The 18,830-nt window shown below is 45.9% G+C and overlaps 1 protein-coding gene across 4 annotated transcripts in view; it reads right to left on the bottom strand.

Annotated features, from left to right (window-relative positions):
• Positions 1-18,830, bottom strand: part of skd (mediator complex subunit skuld) — a 159,061-nt gene that overhangs the window by 88,312 nt on the left and 51,919 nt on the right. For 3 of the 4 annotated variants that reach the window (XM_065427431.1, XM_065427429.1, XM_065427430.1), the window contains exons 5-9: positions 17,966-18,126; positions 16,858-17,058; positions 15,791-16,310; positions 13,182-13,413; positions 2,297-2,596 (exon numbers count right to left, since the gene is read on the bottom strand). In XM_065427431.1, coding sequence (XP_065283503.1) covers positions 2,297-2,596; positions 13,182-13,413; positions 15,791-16,310; positions 16,858-17,058; positions 17,966-18,126 — 1,414 coding nt within the window. The remainder of the gene's footprint in view (positions 1-2,296; positions 2,597-13,181; positions 13,414-15,790; positions 16,311-16,857; positions 17,059-17,965; positions 18,127-18,830) is intronic. The other variant, XM_065427432.1, reaches the window with a different exon arrangement.

Here is an 18,830-nt window from a genome sequence, read left to right as displayed (position 1 = left end):
AAGATGCGATCATATGATACGGTTTCCGGCCACTAGATCCCATGAACAAGAAAATACGCGAGGCATGTGCGCAATCGAATAGTAGCCGTCCATCCAGGGAACTTCACCGTAATACTCGCCCGCCCGTTGCACGTGAAAACACTGGTGCGCACCCCGCTTTTTTTTTCCGGTACCAGCGAATCTCCTCTCGGGTCTTTGCACACTGCATTCACAGCTACTGCCGCCAATCCTATTGGGATAAGCATTTTCACCCATCTATTTCACAGTGCTAGGTGCCACTGTAAGCGTACTGCACACTCCTAATAAGCAATAACCCAAATGCACCGTTCCCTGCTGCAGAATGCGATCATATGGTACATTTTTTGGCCAATAGATCCCTTGTAAACAATAAAAGGCATGAGGCATGTGCGATCAAGAACAGCAGTTGCCTGCTGCATCAGTTTCACCACAATACTCGCCTGCCCGTCTCACGTGAAAACACCAGTGAGCGTTTAGTTTCTTATCCCGGTGCCAGAGAATCTACTCCCGAGTCGTCGCATGGCATATTCACAGCTATCGCCACCAATTCTGTTGCGATAAGCATCCTCGACTATCTGTTTTACAGCGTATAGGGCATAGTGCGGTTAAAAGCGTACTGCATGCTTTTAGTAGACGATAACCCAAGCACGCCACCAGCCCCCACTGCAGGTGCTGCAATGTACGTGTCATGTTTGGCTTTGGTAGCATCTGGCATTGCCTGCCAAGTCGATTTCGTTGAGGTTTCCCACCGTTTTTTTTAAATATTAAGCAACAGAAAGAAAACAAAAGGCGTCATGGGCCGCCAACAAGCCCCACCAGCTCAATGTGCACATCGTGCCACAATGCTCCACATTACGTAGATGCCAACTACAAATTAGTTTGTAGGCCCTTTTGGTTACTTTGGATCATATGTATTGCAGGTTAGTACATTTCATATCATTCTTTTTCCAAAACGTATGAATAAGGCTCTACAGCATTTGGCCCATGTTAACAGGAAAATTGAGTAATCCTCAAAAGCTGTCTGTCCTCGTGAACCTGTGGCTTACTATACACAACCAAGTGCCCATAGACACAGAGGCATTTGACCTTGTGCCAGCCATCACATATCACATGTGTTGTGAAGCAATAAGCTTGGGACTGGTGGTGGCACTACAAAAGAGTGCAAATCGTGCTCCTTGCAACTGACCATCTGGCTTTCTCACATAGCTTGGACGTCGTGTGGGTAAGCATGCTTTACAGGCAAAATTGTGTTACCAGCATGAAACTACAAAATTAAGCACAAGATCAGACCCGCATTCTCAGATTAGATAGAAACAAACGCTACAAACCATGTTTGCTCCCACTCAGCCGGCAATATATTCAAAACATTTCGCATACCTTGTGTGCAAATCGAATACAAATATTAAGAACATTCGTATTTTGACATTTTTTAATAACTTACACTTGCTGCCTGGTCCTACTAGACTTACATTACAGTACCAGACATTCATCACACTGATGCGTTTCGCAGCACACTGGTTGCCTTCAACACGCTTGTCACATAAGAGCTGCAATGCCAAGCAAAAGTGTCTCGGGGTTGATAATGTTGAATTAAAATGAAGCAATAGAATGTGCATCACTATTGTCATCACTCTGAAAAGGAAGACGAAAGGCAGAAAAAGCATGCAGCCCTTCCCTCAGCCCTCTCTCAGTCACCCCCCACCCACCCACCCATTTCTGCGCACAGGACTCCCACAGTACGTGAAGGTCCACCAAGCACTTCCGTCAGTTCAGCCAGATCAACATACCTTTCATTTGAATAGAGAAGCTTCGTGCCATTTCTTTAGCAAGTTTCACATCGTGCAAGCAGATTTTCGTATGCGCGCTTACAAGAGCGCATCGTTCATGTGAATCGGTCTTGCTAACCTAATGTGTAGAATCCTGACCATTGCAAGAAGGCGTGCTGCGCGTTCGTGAATTTTCATTACACTTTTGTTTTGACGCTGCGTCGCTGTCATTGGGTGCAGTGCAAACTGTGCAAACACAGATGTGACTGTCAACGAAGCCTTCATATGCTTATCCCAAACGAAGCTAAGCTTGCTAAGTAACCGAGCCGCAGCTGCTACAACATTCCTGCTGGGCCTACTAATTGCAGTATTTCCTTTTCTGCCGCAAGAAATACATGTGACCTCTGCTACCTCTCGTCCAACACATCCGAGATAAGCCATGGCCTGGGGGTCTCACCTCTAAGCTCTCTATAGGCCTCAATAACATGGAAAAAATATGACTCCAGGACTACCTGCTCCCCAGGCTGCCGATCCTTGGCAGAATCAGTTCCCGAGGCTGCTGGGCTTGCACCGGGTGCTGGGGAAGGTCTAGGCTCATCTCTCGGCGGCGGGTGAGGGGACAGTGTGGGCATGGCGGGGTCCGCCTGAGATGCCTGCGAGGCAGGCCCTTCGCTGAGCAGCAGTGGCGTGCCTGGGTGAGAGCACGACCCCACTGACGGCGGGGGCCCCCCCACTGCTGGCTGATGGGACAGCTGGGGCAGGCCTCCGCTGGCCACTCGGGACACAAGAGCCACCGCCCCCTCATAGTCCACCTGGCAGAGAGTACGCCGCAGCACATGTTGTGAGTGCGCGAACCTTCTTCCATTATTTGGATGAAAGCGGTGAATAATACGGATGAACCAACATATAACAAACATGTTCGTGATGCAAAAAGCAGCATTTATTCTTAACTCTTAAACAGCCTTTATAACTGGGCTCACTGAGCAAATGGCGGGAAATGCAAGGGTAGTTGAACTCACTGCATGAGCACCTCGTTTATGAAATAACCAATGCAATTCTGCTTCCACTCGTGTTGCTGTGCCTTGGTCACCCAGATTATTCCCGAGGTTCACAAGCTCCAGATATGTGAAGTGGAAATATGTGAGCCTGCACAGCTAGGCAGTGTTCGCTCGCTACATCGATACCTTGCGACACCCTGCCTCGGCAGCACGAGGTGTGAACTGGGTAAGTATAATGGAAGGATTCCTCCAGCTCAATTTGACACCTTTCTTATTATCCAACAAATCGTGGCAGGCCAATCCCAGTGATAAAGTAGGCAGAGCCCTGCTCAGACCATTGAAGCATGAAAAGAAATGGCTCTGACACAGTCATGTTACTTTATCACAGCCTTGGTTTGGAGCCATTTCTCGAGTATGTGTGGTGTGTATGCAGCGTTGGCCATAACCTTATTTAGAAAAACCTCCTCCGTGTGAGTAAGCCCATTCTTGTCGTCGAACACATGTACTGGTGTAGCTTCTAATAGTCTCCTTTTGCTGTCTGGTACGATTGCATACATTTATACCCGATGCACACATTGCCAGGAGTCATGCAGACCAGACTTGCAACACCTCATTTGCAACTGTGCAGCTTTTTCACAAGGGAGATCCAACATTCAACACTTACTACAGGGAGACATTATAACACTAGGAATTGGAATACAAACTAACCCTGAAACACAGAAAGCCATTGCGACATATGGCAGACAAAGTGGCTTGTTTCGAGTAGTGCAGAATGGCTCGACCAGCCCATGCGAGAGCGGCGGAACTGAACATGCACTTGAGTCTGCATAAAGCAGAAGATCCAAGACTGAGATGAAGATGTGCTTCAGCCAACATTCCAGGAACCCACATTCCTTTCCCACCTAATCCCCAACAGCAGCCTAGAGCCATCTCCTTCCTTAAAATAAAGGCTTTATTCATTCATTTATCTGAGCCCTGGTGTGGACGTCTGTGGTTTGCAAAACTGGGAGCACACCCTGTCAAGTCATGACATAGGTTTTGAGCATGTGCAAATCCACATTGCCAGGCAGCTCACTGCGCCACCTGCAACGCCGTTCACCAATACACAGCATCAGCAGCTTTTTTAGTTTCACAAAAGCACTGTTGCAATATCAATCTGCAACGGATGCAGACTATGTGCATACAAGCGCTTAGCTGTGAAGGGAGGCAGAGCATCATCCCTGTTTCTGTAGGATACTTAAGTAAATATCTTGGAAAGTATCTACGGAGATTCCACAGCTACCTTAATTCTCCACAAGAAAAGTAGAAAGATACCTATAACGAAAGGTGCCAGACAAGCGGTCGCAATCTCTCCAATGCTATTCACTGTGTGGTTGGAAGAAGTATTCAAGCTATCAAACTGGGAAGGCTTAGGAATAAGGATCAACGGCGAATATCTCAGCAACCTTTGATTTGCAGATGACATTGTTCTGTTCAGCAACATCGGGTACAAGTTACAAAAATGATTGAGGACCTTAATAGAGAGAGTATGAGAGTGGGGTTGAAGATTAATATGCAGGAGACAAAGACAATGATCAATAGCCGGACAAGGGAACAAGCATTCAGGGTAGCCAGCCAGCCTCTAGAGTCTGTGAAGGAGTCCGCTTAAGTAACTAGGTTGATTACTCATACGGGACCCTGATCATGATAAGGAAATTCACAGAAGAATAAACATGAGTTGAAGCGAATTTGGCAGACATTGTCAGATCCTGACTGGAAGCTTAGCATTATCATTAAAAAGAAAGGTGTACAATCAACGCATTCTACTGATGTTGAGATTTGGGGCAGAAACTTGGAGACTGACAAAGAAGCTCGTAAACAAGTAAGGACCACTGAAGAGTTATGGAATGAAGAATGTTAGGCGCAATGTTAAGGAGACAGGAAGAGAGCGGTGTGGATCACAGAGCAAACAGGGATAGCCAATCGATATTCTAATTGACATTAAGAGAAAGAAATGGAGCTGGGCAGGTAATATAATGCGGAGGTTAGATAACCGGTGGACCATCAGGGTTACAGAATGGGTACCAAGAGAAGGGACGCGAAGTCGAGGATGGCAGAAGACTAGGTGAGGCGATGAAATTAAGAATTTTGGAGGCGTTAGTTGGAATCGGTTGGTGCAGGACAGGGGTAATTAGAGATTGCAGGGAGATGCCTTCGTCCTGCAGTGGACATAAAATAGGCTGCTGCTGATGATGTAGATGCTTTTTTTTCTGCAAACCCTCCCTCCTATTGTAAACAACTCAGCTACTTAGGCACTTCCAAAGCTTCCGAGGAAGTTTCTTTTTGTTTCTGGTCCGCAAGTGAATATGTATATTGTTCCTCTCTCACTTTTATAGCAGCTAGAAATGTCTGTTGCCTCAGTACAATGTTCCAAAATGTGGCTGTTCCGTTGTTGCAAAATGAAACAGCACAGAGGTAATGCGTTGAAGAACGAAACTTTATAGTAAAAATTTTGTTAGCCAACTTTGGCAAGCTTTGCTCGATGATATAGAACAGCACTGCTGACAGTACAATGTGCACCGCATGCGTCGATCGGCACTAGCAGCGCTGCCGTGGAGTGGTATTCTTGGTCAACTGCTTTCGGAGATACGATCACTTTTGCGGGATTTTGCGTAATTCGGCACCAGATGCAGAGCAACAGCGCTCCACGCAAAGAGCAGCATTTCTTCAATGCACGCTGTCGCCCTTAGACACCGACGTATCTGGTGCCAAGTGCAAAAGTGATCGTATCTCATATACCCAAAGGCAATCGATCGAGATATCGGCCCCTTTGCGCAAATCTACGTCCGGTGCCAAATCTGCACACAATGCCTGTCGGGTGGCACAGAAAGCGGCGTTCTTGAAGCAAGGGATGCGCATTCCCGGATGATCCCTTAAGGGGGGGACGCGGGTTTTAAATCGAGAAAAATGGCCAAAAAATCGATGTTTTGAAAATCACATTTTCGGTTTCTATAACCCCTTTTCTATCTGATACCCAAATATCATTACTGTAAACCACTTAGAAGTGCGCTAAAAAATTCGTTTTATCAGCGAAGGTGGCGAAAAATCTCGCGGAAATCAGGAAAGAACAGCGTTTTTCACGCCACGATATCTCCGGAACGGCGCGACCGAGCGCCGCCATCTTGGTCTCGTTGGAAAGCGCATTTCTCCGTCTTCAAATTTGCCGCTTCAGCGATCTCCTCCATACAGAAACAAGCGCACAAAAAGCAAATGATTGAAGGTCCTGCCGGAGTCTGCGATTGGCCGCGCCTGCCACGTGACTCCAGCGCGGTTCGCCATTGGTCCGGCGCTCGCGTCGTCTGCTCGGCTCTTTGCACCTCGCGAGTTTGATGTCTCCACTCGCCGTAATCTCGACGTGTCAAAACGGGCGCTACGCGGACATCGCAGTAGCGTGGCTGATCCCTGCACTTGTGGACGTTTCAGACTCGCAGCTAAGCATTCCGAGCATCGGCGACGCGGACTTCGCAACCAACATTCACGCGCGGAATCCTCGGACATGCGGCTAAGCCTTTCAGCACTCGGTGTTTCGAATTCATGACAAATACGCATCGCGCACGCAATCCACGGAAATGCGGCTAAACATTCCGCGCATAGGGAGTCTCCGACTCGGCGATCACGCACATCGCGCGCGGACTTCTCGGACCGTCACCTAATCATTTTGTGCATCGGCGCCTCCGACTGCGCGAATAAGCGCATCGAGTGTCGACTCCTCGAGCCCGCGACTAGGCATTTCGCGCGTCGGCACCTCGGACTGCCCGAATAAGCGCATCGAGGGTCGACTCCTCGAGCCCACGACTAGGCATTTCGTGCGTCGCCACCTCGGACTGCCCGAATAAGCGCGTCGAGGGTCGACTCCTCGCGCCCGCGACTAGGCATTTCGCGCGTCGGCACCTTGAACTGCGCGACTAAGCACCTCGCGCGTCGGCTCCTTGTATGTGCGGCTGTGCATTTCGCACATCGGCACTTAGGACTCGCAACAAAGCACATTGCGCGTTCACTCTATTATCATATTGTCACGATAGCTCGTAACAATATCTATCATACCACCCCTTCATAAAGAGAACCTCATTGTGAGCTCTGTTCACTAGGCCCCTTGGGCTGGCACACACCTGGCTGCAGAAGTCATCGAGGCATCATACAAAAGTAAAATTCTGGAAAGCACCTAGCAGCTGCATATCTATCACTGGCTCTCTGATCCTAAGTTCCACAGCCACTGTCAGGTGAAGATGACTTGGAAGGCTACTTACACTCAGAGCCTTCATTCAGTAACATGGTCAATTTTACCAAATGAAAAAAAAAAATGCCTCACTGATTGTAATGGAGACTGCTATCAATCAGACAGCCTGCATGTACAACACCGGAACTATATTAGGCACCAATATTATTGCGAACCGAGCCTTAATAATCGAGAAATTAAGGTAAATGCAGGACATGATTAGAGACTACCCCTGGACATTCAACTGCTTTGCCCGATCATGAAAACACTCCTCAGATAAATTTGGTCACTAGTACTCAACCACTTGTTGCAAAAAATATCCTTGTATTGTATTATAAGATGATATAGAAAGATACTTGTCCAGCTCGAGTTAATTTTCAGAAAAAAGAACTCTTTGAAATCACGAAAGGTTTTGCTTTCGCTCGCCTCCGTGCCGCCCAGAGTTTCAGTAGTTTTGTTATCGTGTAGTGCTGCAGTGGTTTTGCTGGCTTGCGAAACTCACACAAACTGCACGTAGCAGAGAATTGAACTTTCATGTAATGTCGTGGTATGCCCGGACGGTCTACTCCACTTGACCAAAAAGCAGCTGTTGTGGCAAATGCACCGCGCTGTTTTGGGTCAGCACTGCCATCTGTCGGGTGCTGTTTTACTCACTGACAGCAGCAAAGGGTAGTGATGGCACTTGCAACATCACCACTCCCCTGGTTGGGTGGCAGGAGATTTGAATTTCAAAAATGGTATTTGGACCCTTCAGATGCAGCTTTCTCGTAAACTACCGCATTTACTCGAATGTAGCGCATACTTTCTTTCCCAATAAAATGGGTCTAAAAATTGTGTGCGCATTAGAATCGAGTACGACCCTAAACCTGCATTACTATATCGCCTTCGGCATTTCAAAATGGCCGCTTCATAGATGCTTCCGAGCATAGCTGCCGTAGCTTCCTCTATGAGCTGCAGTATGTGTGCTTAGCTTAGTACATTGTTCATCTTCCCGTTTTCTGTGTTTGCTCTGTCAGCATGGAAGCTCTGACTGCGAAGACACACAATGCCGGAAATAAAAGGAAAGTGATCATGTGTGCAGAGACGGACAGAAATGGGGCCGCATCTTGGGCATTCGGGGTGCCCGAAACTTGCATGCGGGACTAACGCAAACAGAAGAGCCGTTCTACTCTGGTAGCTGCTGCCTATAGTGCAGCCGCGCAGCCCCTAGCTTGAAATCGATCTGCGATGGAGATAGAGTCTACGCATCTATGCGCACTGCACTGCGTTCTCGTCGCTCAGTTCGCATCGACGCGAGACAAAGGTCAAATCGCTCACTCCTGCTACAGCACTTCCTCACTCCATTGTTTTGATAAAAGAGTTTCCGCAGTCACTGAGTGAGACGTGTTCATGTTTGCTGGTGCACACGTGATGCTATGCTCGTTGATTTAGCTGGTAAGGGAATGTTTAAAAGTTTATATGGCCGATAATACTATTCTTACTTTTCATATAGCTGTCTAGTAATTTGCAATTGCAATAGATGCTTTGCCTTTCAGGTGAAACTGTAACTTTTCTATTTATCGCAACTTCAGTGTATTGGGAGTAAATGTGTATTTTTCCAAGCGAGAGAAAGTTGTATTTCTGTAAAACGAATGAGGTGCGCAGTACTGTAAAAGACTTCTTTATTTAAGTCATGACAAACAGGTGCGCATTACAACAGAGGGAGCTTTTTTTTTTCTTTTTGGTCACTGAAAATGCAAGCGTTGCAATAGAGTAAATACGGTAAGTCTTTTCTTGGCACAAAACAAGCGTTGAGAGGTTTCCGGAATGGTATTTAAACAATTCGCATCGACCTAGTATTTGCCTTTAGTGTCCCTTTAATCAGGCCCTATGCGTGGTACTCTATGCTGCGACTGCCATCTCAAGTGCCTTAAACAATTCTACGTCGGTGGGATGTGGATTTCCTTGCTTTTGCTGCATTTTTCTCACTGAGGTGCACATTACGCATTGCACTAGCTGTGCAAAAACCGTTGTTACATGTCAGTGGCAACATGCATGGCACTTCAAACGGATGGCCAGCAAACAAGATGGCGGCCATGATGTGTTTGCAGCACACGTGATCGCTCCCAGTGCTTGGCTGTTTCTGTAAACAAAAATGACGGCGTCCACGCAAGTGCAATGTGTGGGTATTTTACGCAATTTTAGTGCAAAGCAATCGCATTTGAGCACATTTTGGAGCCTGCTAGCCTTGCGCGGGTAGGTAGTATGCGGGGTTACGTTGCGGCAAATTTCGCTAATGTGGGATTGTAGTACAGCGACATTTCGTTGTTGAGAGGTACGAAATGCATTGAATCCTATGGGCGTCCGCCAGGGCTATGAAAATATTTCGTTGTCTCGGGGTTTCGAATGTATAATGAAATTATTGATATACAGTGAAACCTCGTTAAACCGTAGTTGGCCGGAGCTCGGAAAAAGTATGCACTAAACGGTAGTACTGTTTAACCGAAATAGCATGAGATCGCCCACTTACCTGTCGAAAACGGAACTCGGAGAGAGTGCAATGAAAGGGGAAAAAACATGCAGTATTTATTCACTTTGCGCGACAAAAGTGTTATTTTGTTTGATGCCGCGGCGGCCTAGCACGACGACAACAGCCTCAAACTTACTGAAGCTGCGTGACAGCTTTTCAGCCAGCCCCCTCTTCTCGGCAAACACTCGCATGGCAGATTCTTCGTTGGCGTTACGTGTTCTTCGTGCATGCCCGCAGTAGTGCTGCAGAAGTCGCAGGGCACCTTTTTCATTGCCGGGTGCCGAAGTTTGGAACACTTTTCGTTTGGAATAGAGTTACGTTATCGCGCCCTTGTTCTCGTCGCGACGATTGCATTCATGAGGCTGACGTAATGTGCAGCTTATGCCACTGTCGGGCCTGAATCGCCCGTGCTGTCACTTTCCGTGTCGTCCTCATCACTGTCGCTAGTCGACCTGTCGGCAACTACAGAGGCAACGATGGCGATAAGTCGAACCACGTAGCCGACATGTCTTCATGGTTGCAGCAGCGCTGCCAAGCAACTTCTTCGCATTCCAAATGCCATACACCGTAGACAACAGCAGATCCCCGACACGTGCCGGCATTGACTTCTTCGTGTAACGTTCGATAGCACGGACGATGTCTAATTTTTCTTCTATGCTGAGCACCCAGCGTCTTTTATATCCGAGCTTCGGCATGACGCGAGTCCTCGCTTGCATGACGCCATAACAATCTCTGGCACGGTGACGAAATGATGTTGATGTGGCTTCACGCGCAAACGCACAGGGTGCTTGGAAGCTGTTGTTCCGATCTCTGAGGCTTGTGGTTCTGCCGGGCTGCCGAAGGAGACGATGCACTGTAGTGTTTGCGCGACGAAAAGTTCAAACGCTAAGTTTTAACCGATGCGTACGCAATAAGCTGGTACGGTTTATGCGGATACAAAACACATTATGTTCAATGGCCGCTGAGTCGGGGATTTGACTTTACTACTTTTAAAACGAAACTACTGTTTAAGCGGGTACGGTTTAACGAGGTTTTAATGTAAAAAAAGTATTTATCTTTTCATAACCTCTTGTCCATAGAACACCATGTATTTAGGACCTCAATATAATGAAGTGGTTTGTATGCAATTTCAATACAACGCAATTTCACTGTGGCCAGAAAGGAATGTGGAGACAATAAATGGCAATTTCCACTGACGCAGATGGTCAAATGATGGAATTACAATTGGCTGCTTGCAAACGCACCTCTCAAATTGTGCGCCCTGCGAAAAGGGGTCTGTTGAAGTGGAGCCGCATTATGCTTCGAATAAAGCCGAAGTGCGATAAGATACTAACACCGACTGCGCACTGTGTGCTGTAGGTACGAGTGAAAGTGTGCGAGAGTGAGATAAGAAAGATGGTGGGCCTCACGAGTGACACCTTCCTGTGCGAACAACAGGAACGAGTATTGAATCAGTGGTTGCCACACATTCAGTGATGTCTGCCAATGGTAGTAATTCAATGCCACAGAAGCCATCTCTACAGCATTGTCCAAAACCTTATGATGTTTCTAATATAGAGAATAAAGTACATGATTAAGCTTGTGAAATATACATGTTTTGGTGTGAAGCAAAGTCAAAGTGAACAGTAATTAGCGTTGAATAATTTCGAACAAAGCAAATGGTTTGAATAGTGGTGGCATTTACACAAAGTCTTGACAGAAGAGCCAGATGATGACAAATTTAAGTTGGCAATTTACTTGGAAAAACAAGGGAAACAGGTTCATCTCCGGAGCAAGGTGTGATACCGGGCTAGATGGCATTCCACGATACAACCAGTGCTTGTCCTTGTCGCTTCTTTTTGTGCTCCGCGTTAACACTCGCGCTGGTTATATCATCATCCCTGGAGTTGGTTTATTCTCGAAGTGCCATTATTCAGATATTTTCATGCAAGAACACAAGTTGACATTTCTTACAGCTGCAGCAGCACAGAAAATTTGTTTACAGGCCCTTGTTCATATGAGCCTGCCTACTCTGGCTCATAATTGAGTAGGTGCAGAAATCAGTAGGAGAGGGCAAATGAATTGATCTTTGAAATGTCTTGGCTATGAGCTATGTGATAGAACTTGCTCACCAAAACTGAAGCTGTCATATATACATGTTTTAAAATGTGGCATACTTTTTTGCATATAACACACCTTCAAAACTTTTAAGATATAACGGTAAGATTGGGATGTGAGTTCCACACCACTTCCAACTTGAGGTGTGGCTTCATGGCCACACAAATTTCACCTTGAGATGTGCTCTCACGGCAGCACAACTTGCACTTCCGTGAAGCTACTTTTAGCGTGCAGTTCTCTGCCATCAGCATGAACCAAAGAGGTGGGGAATAGAGCCGGTGACCAACAACACTTGGCCAATTCATGCGTCTGTGAATAGAGACCATTTACAATGATTTCGGCACTGTATGCAGGTATTTAGGGAGGTTATATAGATGGATTTCTTTTTCTTTCCAGAGTGTTGTAATTGAGGGTGCGGAGAAATATGTGTACATATTTGTTAGTTTCGAATGCTGAAATTTGAGCCAAAGGGAATACTCAATAGCATAATATTCAATTGAATATTTGCACAAGCCTATACACGACTGTAATAAATGAGTTCGACTGTACCTGCATTATGATAAGCACAAATAACATTGCTATGGGCCAGTACTACTGAAGACGAAAGCACATGCTAAAGGAGCAGAGATATAGCAATGATTCTATCAGGCACATAATGGAGCAGCCATGTTAAAAATTTATAGTACCACTTTCTTGTTGAACTACTGCCTTTATTAAGTCTGCAGCTTTCATGGCCATGTCACTAGTCAACAAACAAATTGTGGAGGCCCACAGCTCATAAAATGTCAGCAGAATCAAACACTCTTTCTGCTGATACATGAGGAACACCACACAAATTAATAATACAATGCTCATGGCACTGTCATGTAAAATGCGGCCTCGTTAGCTCAGTTACGTTGTCGTCGGAAATGATGTTCTGACACCAAGTTGAATAACGTGCCTACAACTGTGTGACCAATTAATCACTTTCTATTTCCATGGCACTGGCCCAACTACAATGCAGCAGCGAGGGCTGCAATCTTGATTTGTCATTTTCAAAAAGTGCTCAACCTGACAGAACATATAATTTACAACTTCAGCTGTGGCTTTAACGGGACAATGTGGAATTTCTAGTGCCCATACACTGAATGCACTGAACAAAAGCAAGGCACTAGGTCAATAACCATAAGAACTATGCCCATCCAGAAGTTTCCACTGTCCCGTTTGTTACAGCTTTAACAAATCAGCACGCAGTGAAAGATTGAGACTGGAGTCGCAAAACTTGTAAAGCTGCCTATCATGAGCTTTCTTTCTTTATTTCTTTTTCATGATGCTCGCCCTGCAGCATAGTTGTTCACTTAAATCATTATGTGGAGGCCCCCTTCGTGTAGACATAGCAGTAGTGGCTTAGCGAACTTGTGGTCCATGAGCCAACGCCTACAACTGACTGCCTGATCCATTCGTAGCTTGGCAGCTCATAGCATCCTTTCCAAGCATGTAAGGTCCTGCATGTCATTAGGAAGTCAAACTCTGCGTTTAGTAAATAAGGGTTTACACACCCCAGGCACAGGGCTGCGCCGGTGAAACGGTGTGGAAGGCGCACTGTTGCTGCCAGTGGTACTTCGTGATGGCTTTGCCTGGCTACTGAGGGAGGAATGTGCGGGGCTCTTGTCAACACCAGGCTTCTTGGCAGAGGCACCTCCCGACGGGCTTGGAGATGGGCCCCGGCTGACCATACTCCCAGTCCCCGACGTGGCAGTGGCCACACAGGGCCGAGTGCCACGGTTGCACCTGTGCAGAGCACGAAGTCAGTGTACAATTTCAGGTACGGCTTATTTGCTCACTGATTTCATATTGCTTAAACTGCGGAGATTTTTGTTTGCATGCTTCAATCAAGTGCTTGGGATCCGTTTGGCTTGTGCACAAAGAATGATAAACTACCATTGTATGTGCACCTCTATTGTTGAGAAAGCAAGGTGCTGCAGAGACGCGGACTGGTTTCACTGTTTGTTGGAAGCCATTGTCCAAAAGAAAACTGGATCAACTACGACGCTGAGTATTTTATTGAACATTGTGCGCCAGAAAACTGCAGTTTCTCCTGTGAAATTTCAGCAACAACAAAACTGTGGCAGGTGAAAAATTAACCAACGATTACGTCACTCCCTAATGCGAAATTTGAATGCAGCCCTATACGTGTTTTCATTTTGCAATATATTGAGGCAAAATATTGGAGAGAGACATGCAGCAGAGTTGGCAATTGTTGAAAAATTCTTATCTGCGGGTCAAGTGCGTTGGCTTTTATACATGATTCGTCGAAGGTTCCAGTGTAATCGCTGGTGCCACTTGGCTTCCAGGAAGTACTACACAATTTGCACCGCACATACAATCAGTTTACAAACTAATCGTAAACCATGACAATCGAAACAAGCGTGAACAAGACCAAACCAAGAAAACCAAACAAGCGCGAGCGAGAGCTGACGTGAGCAGATGACAGTACAAAACTAGTGGTCCAGCTGAGACCAGATATGAGTATGCACCGACCAGTTGGGTGGGTCCAAATGAAACCAGTTTCTTGCGCGCATGTGTCCGCCATTAGTGGCTCGCATTCTTCATCTGCCACACTGTGTTCACTCTTTCATATTTTGCTGTTGCACTCATTCGCTCGGTAATGCCGCCGTTGCTTGTTACAGGAATGGGTCATTAAGAGCTGTGCTCTAAAGCATTTGGAGGTTGCTAGAACAAAGGTTTTACACTGTATAGTTGATGCAAGGAGAAACCAGCTCTGTATTCTCCAAATTTATTTCATTTTGCTTTCATTACTTGTACTCGCCAAGTTGGCTGACAATTTATAGCAGCCAGGGATGCTGGCTAGATAACGACAGGGATAAGGCAGCCACATAATGTTTATTGTATGATAAACTTCCTCTACAATACTCCAGCTGGTACAACTAAACTTTATTTTTTTGAGCAGCCAATGGAGAACAATTGATAATAATTTGAACAGACTATGGCACAATGGCAATAATTGGGCAAAAGTGGGTACTCAATTTGTGAGAAAAAAATAAAAGTAGTAGAAGAAGAAGAAAAATGCTATATGTGAATTTATTACGATACACTCCCATTTCGATATTTAGTTGCATGTTTTTTATACTTTCAGTTCCTTATTTTTTTGCCCCATGCTCCACATAAAACAAGAACGAGAAAACAAAGAATGTACAGATTTCCCCAAGCTCAAAGAAACAAAAGGGCTTTCTAAGAGTACATTCAGCTGGTTGAAATGGAGTGCTTGGACTGCATTCACCTGGCTCATTCAGAGCGCCATGCTCTAGGTCAGAGCACTTGGAGGCATCTCATCTTTGAGCTGGGAGCGCAATTAAGATCCAACAGAATCTTAATCACGTAACTGCTCCGAAAGCTCTGGGAGCAGCTAGCTCGTTTGGCTGAGGCAGGCTCTCTCTGGCTCCAATCTCAAGAGCTTCGCATAGCTGCAGACCGATTTGGAGTATAGCAGCAACCATTTGGATGTACCATAAGTAAGCCTTGATCTCTCAATTTAATGTAAAGCATACCGTAAATCAACATGCACTTACGAAAAATCCTCAACTACAAAAGAAAGGAAGCCAGCTGTTTAACACATAGCTCCTAATTGACTTCAAACCAATAATATAATACATCTTTAACAATCTCCCAGCTGCAGCAATCTTTAAAATACCGATTCACATTCATGGTAATCCACTAGTGGACCATACATGATACCCTCAGGTGCACTGTGACCCACCAGTGAATTATACACTATTGTAAATGCATTCGGAATCAACAAAACATTTCCCCAACATTCGTAATGTTAACACTTTGCAAAGACATCGCCTCTGTGCAATAAACATCTAGGAAAAAATAATAAAACCACCCAAGGGTTGCATGATGTTCATGCAGAACTGGGCGTGGATGTTTCATGGAGTTTGATGTCGCGCAGCAATAATGGGGCTATAAGATGCGACATGGTGGAAGGCTCTGGACTAACTTTGATGACCAAGGGTTCTTCAACACACAGCTGAATGTAAACGTACACGGCCATAGCGCCCTAGAATCAAACCAGTGCACCCTTAACGCCACATCCATTAAGCCACCACGGCGGGTCACAGGAAGTAGGCAGTGATGTGAAACACACCGAAAGCAGAAGCAATGAGTCTGCCCGCAGGGGTCGCAGAAGTCCCAGCCAGCGCCAGCCTCTTCATCACATGCCCTGGAGAGCAGTGAATCCTGCCATGCAGCCACTTTTGCCTTCTGTGCAACCAGTGCACAGGGAGCCACGTGGGGTCCCATTGGCGGTTCGGGGGGCGCCAACCGCACTGGCCGCGAAGACTGCGACGTTCCAGTGGCACCACTTGCAGTCCTTGCTGCCATCATGGCACTATGGAGGTAGCCTGGCTCACAAGGCGACGTAGGAGGTGTCAGAACAGCTGTCAAACCGGGTGGAATGCCAGGCTTGGCACCAACGGGAAAATTGTGCGGCCGGGGAGGTGCACTGCCATGTGTGCCACCCGCTGCACCGAATGGCCCACTTGCTACTGCTGGGGCAGGAGTTGCAGGGGTGGTGCCTTGGGACGGCTCGGTTTGCTGTCCCGGCACCACTTCATCACTTTCGGCAACGAACACATAGGATGAGGGATACCGCAACTTGACACCACCTATGAGGAAAAAAAATTCGGAGTATTGTATCTTTGCAGTAGCTTTCCTTCATTGCTCGACACACGGGCAACATACTAAAGTTTCAGTGACAGCTTTAGTATTTCATTTTGGCCATTTGGGTAATCGTATGCAAAGCAGCAACAGACCTTTAGCCGAAACTTCTTCAAATGTATGCAGTGGAGAACTACACAACTGCAATGTTACAGATGGACGTAGCACCATCCGGTAAAGAAGAGCCCACTCTTTCACAGCAACAGTGTTGACCTTTGCTAGGTGTAATAGTGTCCAAAAAGAGACTACCTCAAAACAGTGACCAGTTGCACAACTTTCACTGGAGTGAGAAGCTTGAAATTTGTGTATCTCTTGCCCCATCTGCACTGCTCACCACATACACCATATTATTGCTTGCCAAGTCGCTGAAACAGCACCTGAATGGGCACAATATCATCATCATGAGCCTATTTTATGTCCACTATAGAACAAGGGCTCTCCCACCAATAATGTTCCAGGATACCGGGCACACTTATTCTTTGTAAATGTACGCACCTACAAGGACCTCAAGAGCACACGGCAAGGGTTCTTCGTCTCCAGTTGAGGGAGTTGCATCGCCCCGATGGGCAGAGTTGCTGAGGAGAGGCAGTGGGTAGAACTGGTGCCACTCAGCCAACAATGTCTGGGTGGACACGTCATTCTCTTTGAATCCTTGGCCTGTCAGCACACCAGCCAGGCCATAGGGCCCCAGAATCACTATTTCACACAGGAGCGAAAGGAAAAAAAAGAAATGGGGGGGGGGGGGGGGTCAAGGATCAACATGAATATTTGCATTGAGGCCAAACCAGGGAGTTTGCAACTTGAAAAGCAATTAACGGAGAAAGAAATGAGCTATAAAAACAAGGACAAGGCATGCTCTCCGAGCAACACGTATTTCCTTTCATGCAACAACATTGTTCCCTTACAACCTGAGAGTTGCCTGCTTTTTTGCAGGAGATCTCTCCACTTATAACAATTGTTCGGGTACCCTATCTTTCAAACGCTTCGCACAAACTGTTCAAAACAAAGGGACTATTCAGGTAAAACAACTGGCAGTGAAACTAACGTCATAAATGATTAACAATATTAGCTAAATGCAGCATGACTGATGCCACAGCCATAATTACTGAATCACACTAGTAGGGAGGGTTGTGTAAGGCATGCTCACAAGCAGCATGGTGAACTTTGCGAGCTTACCCGAGTTAATACTGTAAACATTATACAACATTGACAGGTCACTAGTAATACCGCTATGTTTCTCCATAAATCAGGAACATAGATGGGGTACGGTTATTTTCTGGTCATTCCTGGCCAGCCACTGAGATGCAATACAAGAGGCAGTCAAGGAGAGTGTTTCAGCTGTAGTAGCAGTGAGAGATTAGGGCACTGAGACAACAAAAAATGTTGTGCGGGAATTATTTTTGTAGAAATGAGTTGTGTGAAAAAAAAATGCGTTCTGGCTGGCATCATCTTCATGGAAGGAGATAAAGAAAATATATTCAGTAAGAATGTCTGTCTGGGGCTAAGCAATGGCAACCATCAGGGGCAGAATTATAAACAGAACAGTAGTAACGTTGGTATTACTTTTTCCACGGCAACAATGTCGCCACATGGCGTTTCTCACCTTTACACGGGCTTTGGCTAGCAGACTGTGCAGCCAACAAATGCTGCCTAGAGATACGATGGATGGGTGGGTGTTGCCGCACATCAACGCTGGCACACACCGTGCTGTCACCATGTACGAAGAAGTGAAATGAAAACGAAAGCTGTGTTCCACTGGAGCCCCTGTAAAAAAAGAGGGGGGAGGCCACAGTGGCATTTGCAGAAGTGTAAATTTTCAAAAGAAAGGTGCTATCACATAAATTCCTATGCGAATCATTACGAGACTACTTCAATGTGTTGTTGCGCTTCCACGTTGCCCTGCATTTGAACAGTGGCTTAATTCAGACTCCAAAACCTACACTTGGGACTATACTCCATTCTCAGAAACTGGCTACAGAGCAATTACATTCTATATTTCAACGTAATTATTCATAACAGACATTCTGATTATTTATTTCTGTTCACTAGAGATGGGCAAATATAAACTTTTTCGAATACAAACACTAGTAAGTGTCAAGTATTGAATTGAATATTGAAGTGAAAGGACAGCTAATTATCAGCAGCCTAAAATGCTACCTTAATGCCCTTGTCTCAATAAAGCACTACCTAAGGATAGTTTATAATATTGAAAAAAAAAATCTTAAGCCCTTAAAGGGGCAGGCAAGATCACTTCAACTGTATTCGTCCCATGTATAAAGGAGCCACTCCTACTGTGAGAAGGGGCCTCTAAGTACCCGCACTAGCTTGCCGTCAAGTCATGCATTTTGATGGAATCTGCTCGGGCCTAGTTAATTTTTATCAGTAAATATGGACTACACTGTATTTTGAACTTAGCAAATTTCGATAACCTCTTACCGTGAATTTATTGACACTAGAGTTTCAAACAA

Source organism: Dermacentor albipictus, chromosome 2 (assembly GCF_038994185.2).
Source record: "Dermacentor albipictus isolate Rhodes 1998 colony chromosome 2, USDA_Dalb.pri_finalv2, whole genome shotgun sequence".
In the NCBI taxonomy this organism is placed as follows: Eukaryota; Metazoa; Arthropoda; class Arachnida; order Ixodida; family Ixodidae; genus Dermacentor; species Dermacentor albipictus.
Note: the sequence above shows the minus strand (reverse complement) of the source record. Positions and strands in the feature narration are given on the sequence as shown.